We start from the raw sequence: 8,351 nt of genomic DNA, 5'->3' as shown, positions 1-8,351 counted from the left end.
TATGAAATCCTTTGTACATATTTATATTGTTTTCTGCAGGAAAAACCCAAAGGATTTTGCCAACTTTTAGTTAGTCAAGTAAACCAAGTATAACCAAAACTTTACAGAAGTTTTAACAAACTTTTTTATGCTTAGTTCATGAGTTATGGCTAAACACCCTAAGGAAATGAGCATGAGTATACTTTTTTAATATCAGTGGTATAGGTTTAGAATCACACATTTTATTCACCCTAATAATGCTCCTCAAAGGCAGGTAAGAGGCAGTCTCGTTAACAGTGCCCAAGTTAGAAAGGGAGGCTCTGTGACCTGTTGGGGATGACTGCCAGGCAGTTGGCTTCTGAGACCTGATGGCATCCATGTACTGGTTATAACACACTAGTCAGGCCCCTCCGCATTGCTCCTAACATATTGGCCCTGAAACTGCTTTATAATTTGTTTAAATGGACTCGTTTATTTTCCACTTTTCTGTTATTAAAATTGAAGTGGAAATCTACTTTCCAAGGCCAGCCTATCAGCATCTGCCTCCCTGCCTCTGCTGACCTTCAGGCAGTGCAGCTGCCTGCACATAGTTAAAAATGGACTGGCAAGCTGGCTTTAATTTCTGTTGCTTTGCTGCTCTGCCTCTGAATGTCCTCCCACTGAACTGTTTATCACACCCTCTTTAACCCTTCTGTTGTTGTTTTTCTTGCTAAGCGGTTCCAGTTCCGCTCAAACAGCTGAAAGTGAATTTCAAGATCCTAACCTGCAGAGCTTTAGTATGTGGAACCTGAAAGGGCCAGGCAGCTCTACTATAATGGGAAGATTACCGAATTAGGAAGTCTATGTGAAATTGTTCACTAAAGATTAGTAGTAAGCAAGAGTAAGCTGTCCTTTTCCATCATTGTTAGGAACTGTAAATGTGAAGGAGTTAATTTTGAAGGAAGATGGTTTAGCTTTGGGACAGAGAGACTGATGTCAGGCATACATAGAGACAAACTCTTGAATATGGTGTAAGAATATGAAATTGTTCAGTAAGTAAGCCTAAGGAAGGTCATGCTTATCTTGCTTATTGGGTAATGACAATATTCTAGTTATTGAAACAAGACTGCTTTCTCCTAGCATCCCCATAGTTTCACCTCTCTGCCAACAACATGACCTTCCCCAGGGGTGCAGGAATGCCCACACAGAACAGATAATTTCCAAAGGACATATTAAAAAGGAAAAAGAGTAGTAATTTGGAGGGAGGGCAGGGATAATTCTTGGCTTCTTGCTTATAAGGTGGGTAAACATGCTGACCCTTTCCGCAGTTCTTCTGTGCATGTAACTCCAAGTTCAGGACTACACACATCAAGTCTCAGATTGTCCCTGAAAGAAATCATTGCCCTCCAGATTACAAAGGAGCTCTGCTGGTATGATATATTATGTGTTGGCTTCTGAAAGTTCAGTGGTCCAAATTTACCAGTTTTTCCACTGAAATACATGGGCAGTTTCCTGTATTTACAGCCTAGTAATCCCAATGAAGGGTTTCTGAGCTGCAATCCACTTAGGTTTTTACTTTTTGGTTTGTTTTTTGATAGGACAGAGTAGAAGGCTTCCAAAACTGTAAATTTTTATGGATGCACACGGCTACATTTTTCACCCTGTCAAGTAATCAGTTAGCAGTTGAACTGCTCTAACTGTTGTACCATCAAGGTTCTGATTACCTCTGTTGTTGTTAGTTGCAATGAGTTGAATACAATTCATAACAACGCTATGAATAACAGATATGAACCTTTGTGACCGGACAAATTGTGGAAATTATCAAACAGTATCACTAAAACCTCCTGGGAATGTGTTTGACGTGCAGGTTTGCTCTGTCCCTGGAGTGAGGCTAGCCAGCCTGGGCCTAGGGTTTGAACCAGGAGGCGGCCTTAAGCCCAGGTTCAAATTGTCTTCCTGTCAAACATTCTTCTAGGTGGTATAGCACTGGTCTGTGCGTTGCTGTACAGAGGTAACTCGTGGTTGCTGTGATGCTGAAGCCTGTGACAGTGATGTGCCAATCGTGGTAATGGGCACCCATGGTGGACAGTGTTGGCTGGAGCTTCCCGACTAAATCAAGCCTGGAAGCAGGAGCAGCATCCACTTCCAAAATGGCTTGCCTCTGGAAACTCTATGTACAAACAGTGCTCAGGCTGTTCATTCATAGGGTCGCTATGAGTCGTCTACGACTCGACGGCATTCAACAACAACAACAACAACAACAACAACAATGTCACCCTTATAATCTTTGATATACTGGGGCCCATTGCTGCAGTAACCATGTAAATCAGTCTCGCCGAGGCTCTTTTTCTCTTTCTTTGACCCTCCACCTTTCCAAGCACAGTGACCTTCAATGATTGCCTCCCCTGGCAACATGCCCAAAATATGTGTGATGAAACTTTGTCTTCTTTGCCTCCAAGGAGCATTCTGACTGTATCTTCTCTACAACTTATCTGTTTGTTCTTTTAGCAGTCCAAAATCAGTGAAATATTCAGCATCTTTTCCAACACCACAGTTCAAAGGTATCAATTCTTCTCTGTTCCTTAGTCATTATCCAGATCTCAGACTCATAGCAAGCAACTGAAAAGACCATGGCCTGAATCGGGAACACCTTACTCTTCAAACTGACATCATTGTTCCTCAGTAATTTGGAGCAGTCTCTGACTTCAGACATTTCCATTGTGATATGTCTCTTGATCTGACTGCTGTTACCAACAATGTTGATTGTGGATCTAAGTAAGATGACGTTGTTGACAATTTCATTCTTTTCTCCGTCATAATGTTGCCTATGGTCCAGTGGTGAGAATTTTTGTTTTCTTGGCGCTGAGATGTAATCCATAATGAAAGCTATATAGTCTTTGTTCTTCTGCAGTCAGCACTTCAAATCCTCACTTTCAGCAAGCAAGGTTGTATTGACTACATAATCCAGGTTATTGATGAGTATCCTAATGAGATAGAAATTTCTTTTCATCCTCAAAACTCCTTCTTTAGGATATGCCAACCTACTTTTTTCATTAACAGGGCTCTAAGAATTTCAGCCTCTGGGAATAGCAATTGTTCCAAGCAAGAGGCTGAATGGCAGAAGCAGCTAAAATCCCACTAATAGCCTTAATTTTGTTGCAAACTCCGCCTTCTTGCGCTCTGGAGCCAAGTCTAATTTGAAAACTCCCTGGCTCACCTTTCCCAAGGAGAAAGCTCATTACTCGAAGATGCTGGGGGAGCCCAGAAGTGTGGCTGGCAACCCTTCCTAAAGTACTGAGTTAGGTGCTGGCGAGCCTTAGATGTGAGGAAGGCAGAAGGAAAGTTAGATCTCCCTGTGCGTGGGAGAGAACGCTAGAGTCCCAGAGCTGTCGAATGCATTTTTATTATGAGGCTAGAAATAAATGGATACCTAAGTGATGCTTCGGTCACTGTCGAAGACAAGGGCGTAAAGCTCCGTGCTACCTTGGCCAGTCAGTCCCTCCTCAAGGGCTACGTGAGTGGAGCGTGCGCGCGCGCAGGGGGGCGGGGTCGCACCACAGACTCCAAGTTGGTGGCTAAGGAGAGAGGGTCAGTCTTTGACGAGCGGTGCACACAGACTTGTGGTCATGGTAAGCCGTGGGCCACTCAGAAGAGAGCAGGTGTCAACAAAACCCCAGGGTCATCCCCACTCCCAGCCGCTGGTCTCTGGCCTTTCAAGGGCTGGGGTTGAAAGGCGCAGTGTCAGGGCGGGGTGGGGCGGGGCGGGCGGCGGTGCAGGTGGGCGGGCCGGGCGCCGGCTATAAAGTACTTCAGGACCCCGTGACGATGCTGCGCAGTGGCGCTGGGTTAGCTAGGGGCCATCTAGGTGCTATTTGCAGCTGGGGCCTGCAGGACACTTAGCTTCCGGGGACGGGACTACTGAGAGTGGGGTGCTTGCCTTTATTTACCCTACAGCACCACTGCCCGCCATTGCATTGGCTTCAGCACCTGCTCTGGTGAAGTTCCTGCAGGTGAGAGGCGCCGGGACTTGATGGGGGCGGGGCCCGGGGGCTCCTGCTGGGGGTGCTGGAGGCGCGGGCAGAACTCTGAGGGACAAATTGCCTCCAAGTTTTCACTAACTTTGAAGTCGGTTTAGGTTGTGGCTGTATTTGGCGCCTCCACTCCTCAGACTTTGTAAACTTCGGGTGTAGAGGCTGGTTCCTCTTCCTCAGGAAAACGGGTGCTTGGGCCGGTTCAGCCCTGTAAATGCAGAGCATTTTAGGAGCACCTCTGCCCTGCTTCCACAAATCCGTCCTTCTCTTTCCAGGTCCCTGGGAAAGGCCGTTCCGCTCCACGAGAGAAACAGAGCCGTTGACTATGGTTGCAACTGGCAGTTTGAGCAGTAAGAACCCGACCAGCATTTCTGAGTTTCTGGACCATGGCTTCCACCCCGGGAGCCTGCTGAGTGGTGAGTTCGCCAGTTCCCTGCCCCCGGGTTCTCTGCAAAGATCGCGGCCCCGCCATACACAGAGTGTGGCAAGCTTGCAGCTTGTCCCTTTTCCTCCTTGTAAAAGATACTACAACATCCATCCGAGTAGAGACTTTCCAAACTTTCTTAGCATCTTAAGGCTTTGATTGTGAGAAATAGTAGCATCCAAAATGAAAACAACCCGAAGACCGTGTCCTTTTCTTCTGCTGCTAATAGAATCTATTGGAATTACAAGTTATATTGCTCCCCTATCTTACATAGTTGTGACCTTACAGAAAGATATGTGTTAGTAAATGTATGTCCATATTACACTACTGTCATGCTTCCAGATATTTAATATGCCCATGGGCCATATATTGCCACTTTTCCCATTCCTTGGTGACTACTGATCTACTTTTTCTCACTATAGATTTTCATAGAAGTGAATTACACAGTCTGTACTCTTTTGTATCTGCCATCTTTCTAAGAGCATAATGCTTTTGAGATCCACCCATGTAACTGTGTGTCCCTTTTCCTTGCTGAATATTTCTTTATGTGTGTTTATTACGTTACTGGTTTTTTTAATGAAAGAAAACAACTTCAGTGCCAGTAATGCTGACATATATTGACATGTTATTTGACGTTTTTAATGGCAATTTCTATTTTAGCGGGTGAATTGTTTAAACTATATGGACTTTCCTAATATAGAAAGCAAATGGTTAATAAATCCTATATATTCCAAATTTTCTGATTTCAGAAAAGATGGAGCCCTTATTAACTTGAGTGTGTGGGTTTTTTTCTCCCACTTAATTATAATAATGGTGATCTAAGTGATCCTGTGATGTGGATAGAGGAAAACATAGTAGCCCATGAAGGTGCAGTATGCTTAGGAGGTGAGCCCCTGGCAGGACATTTCTTTGCTGGTTAGACTGTGTGTGGTGTGGCATCCTGCCAAATGGTAGGATTAATTTGGGAGGTCAGTGACCAAATGTAGAGCTATCTCTTTTCCTTTGAGCAAATCTAATTTTGTTTTCCTGGGACTGTTTTGTTTAGCTTGGCTAAGAAAAACTACCCAGCCAGTTATAAATATTCTTGTGAACCTCAAAGGTCTTCTCTTTCAGCAATTTTTGATCAAAGAAATTGAGGCTAAATTGGATCTGCAGGACTAATAAAAGACATATCAAGACACACTGTTGATAACATTTAGCATAGTTAATGAAACTTATGATAAAACTTACTTTTATAACAGTAGTTCTGTACTGTACCCTATTTTACAAGTTAGAAGACAGCAGCAGTCCCTCAGTATAAAAAAAAGAAATGTTTTGAACTATTTTTACTTCATGTTCTCCATAAAGCAAAATTAGAAAACCTTCATAAACAAATAAGCAGGCAAGAAAGAAAATGGAAGGCTATTTTAAAGCTGTTTTTACTGTCAGTGGTGCAGAAATCAGAGAACAGACCATTGAACTCCCATGATGAAGTAGACTCCTCAACATTCCCTTAAAGAATGAAAATTCTCCCCTTAAAGAAATGGAAATAACTAACAATCATTATATTTTGGGATAACCACAACTAGATCTTTTACATGTGATTTTTATGATTACATGTCTTTATATGCATAGAAACTCAAAGGAAAATGGATATACACTATCTAATTTATTTATCGGAAGTTTTATTTCATGGATGAACTTTTTTTTTCATTTTCTCTGTTTTTCCTTTTTTTACAGTATGAGTGAAAGTTTAGGGACCGATTAGATTTCCATTCAATTCATACACATTAGTGTTGTGGCATCAATTATAATCCCCATATTGTAACAACACAATTCCTACTTTTTTCCTCAGCATTCCCCATTTCCATTCCTCCTTTTTTCCTGTTCCTCTCTCCTGAGCTGCATGTTGTGGTGGTGTTGTTATGTGCCGTCGAGTTGCCTGCGACTCATAGCGACCCTGTGTACAACAGCCCTAAACCCTGCTCTGTCCTGTGCCAATCTCACTGCCTCCAGCATCTCCACCCCAATTACCCCAGTCAGTCCACTTCATAGAGGGTCTTCCCCTTCTGCGCTGTCCCTCCACCCTCCCAAGCATGATGTCCCTCTCCAAGGACTGGTCCCTCATTGCAACATGTCCAAAGTAGGTCAAACTAAGCCTCAGTATCCTTGCCTTCAAGGAGCAGCCTGGTTTAACCCTCTGCAGAGTGAACCTGTTTGTTTTCTTAGGAGTCCATGGTACCTTCAATACTCCTCTCCAGCACCACAGCTGAAAGGCATCAATGCTCCTTCTATCCTCCCTAGTCATTGTCCAACTCTCTGCAGCATATCAAGTGATTGCAAAGACCATGGCCTATATCAGGCTTACCTTAGTCTCCAGAGTGACACCATTGCTCTTCAGCACTTTGGAGAGGTCCCTAACAGCAGACTTTCCCATCACAATATAGCAAGGCAAATATTATTCTCCTGGTTTCATATAGTTGGTTGTTCTAATCAGCATATTCCTCACTGGTGTTACTGAGCATCATATAGACCTGTCTTTTGTTTGACTGGCATGGATGTACTTCTTAGTGTAGTGTGCTCTATTACACACTTAGTTAACAACAAAGGCAGATTAGTCAATGGTCAAACAAATACTAGGATGAGGTAGACATGGTACACACAAGTAACCAAAGATAATTCTCTTGTTGAGTTTTTTCCTGGTCTTAGAGTTTAATTTTCTTTTTAACTTAGATTTCCATTTTCTTCCAGATTTTGACTACTGGGATTATGTTATTCCAGAACCCAACCTCACTGGAGTGATTTTTGAGGAGACAACTTGCCAGAGTTTGGCAAAAATGCTGGAAAACTGTCTGTCCAAATCAAAACAGACTAAACTTGGTTGCTCAAAGGTCCTTGTACCTGAGAAACTGACCCAGAGAATTGCTCAGGATGTCCTGCGACTTTCCTCCACTGAGCCATGTGGACTGAGAGGTTGTGTTATGCACGTGAACTTGGAAATTGAAAATGTATGTAAAAAGCTGGATAAGATTGTGTGTGATTCTAGTGTGGTGCCCACTTTTGAACTTACATTAGTGTTTAAACAGGAAAATTGCTCATGGACTAGCTTCAGGGACTTTTTCTTTAGTAGAGGTCGCTTCTCTTCAGGCCTCAGGAGAACTCTGATCCTCAGCTCAGGATTTCGACTTGTTAAGAAAAGGCTTTACTCATTGATTGGAACAACGGTCATTGAAGAGTGCTAAAGAGGAAAGCAAATTTTTAAAGGTTCTTTCTATAATTGGGTAATAAAACTATGCAACTGCTCAGTTAAAAGTCATTCTTAATCTCCCCAGCCTTAATGAGAATCCCCAAATTTTGTTCTTCCTGTGATATTTCACAAGTAGAAACTCCAGCTATAGGGTTGATTTTGTTACTTCTGAGAAGAAGAACATAAGTGTTTCTACCTATATCACATTTTCTACACGATGGAATAAAAAAAACAATCCAATTCAACTTCATATTTGGCTTTTAAAAAAAAATAGTTTTGTTATAATAGACTGTGCACCAGAATTTCCTACTATATATTTTAACATAATTTCTTTTCTCAAAGTGATTCTTTAGATCGCAGAATCTTACTAAATGCCCATCAAAACTTCTAGAGGTTTATACCAATTTTTTGTTCCCTGCTCAAATTTGAAAAATTCTTACACAGTAAGGTCAATGAAATAGGCTGTTTTAAAATTAAACAGGCAGGGGTGAATAAAAAATTTCAGAGTCAGCAAAACTACTTCACTGTGGTTTTTAACCCTCTCCACCCTTTGTTTTGAAGAGATTGTAAAAGCCTGAAATTCTTTTATGTGACTATCATACTAAACCCACTGACAAAAATCTGAATCTGACCCATAGCAACCCTATAGGTCAAGGTAGAATTAATTGCTCTGTAAGGCTGTCAAGGCTACAATATTTATGAAGCAGATAGC

The 8,351-nt window shown here is 42.3% G+C and overlaps 1 protein-coding gene across 1 annotated transcript; it reads left to right on the top strand.

Moving 5' to 3' along the window:
* The first annotated feature begins 4,277 nt into the window (after positions 1-4,277).
* DDIT4L (DNA-damage-inducible transcript 4-like) lies at positions 4,278-7,634 on the top strand. Its single transcript, XM_006893086.1, has 2 exons — positions 4,278-4,405; positions 7,144-7,634. Exons 1-2 carry the CDS (start codon positions 4,315-4,317, stop codon positions 7,632-7,634), a joined length of 582 nt encoding a protein of 193 aa, XP_006893148.1. The 5' UTR covers positions 4,278-4,314.
* Positions 7,635-8,351: the final 717 nt, after the last annotated feature.

The sequence above is a fragment of the Elephantulus edwardii genome, unplaced genomic scaffold (genome assembly GCF_000299155.1).
Source record: "Elephantulus edwardii isolate Elephantulus edwardi_28Jun2011 unplaced genomic scaffold, EleEdw1.0 scaffold00122, whole genome shotgun sequence".
In the NCBI taxonomy this organism is placed as follows: domain Eukaryota; kingdom Metazoa; phylum Chordata; class Mammalia; order Macroscelidea; family Macroscelididae; genus Elephantulus; species Elephantulus edwardii.
This window is presented reverse-complemented; position numbering and strand designations above follow the sequence as displayed.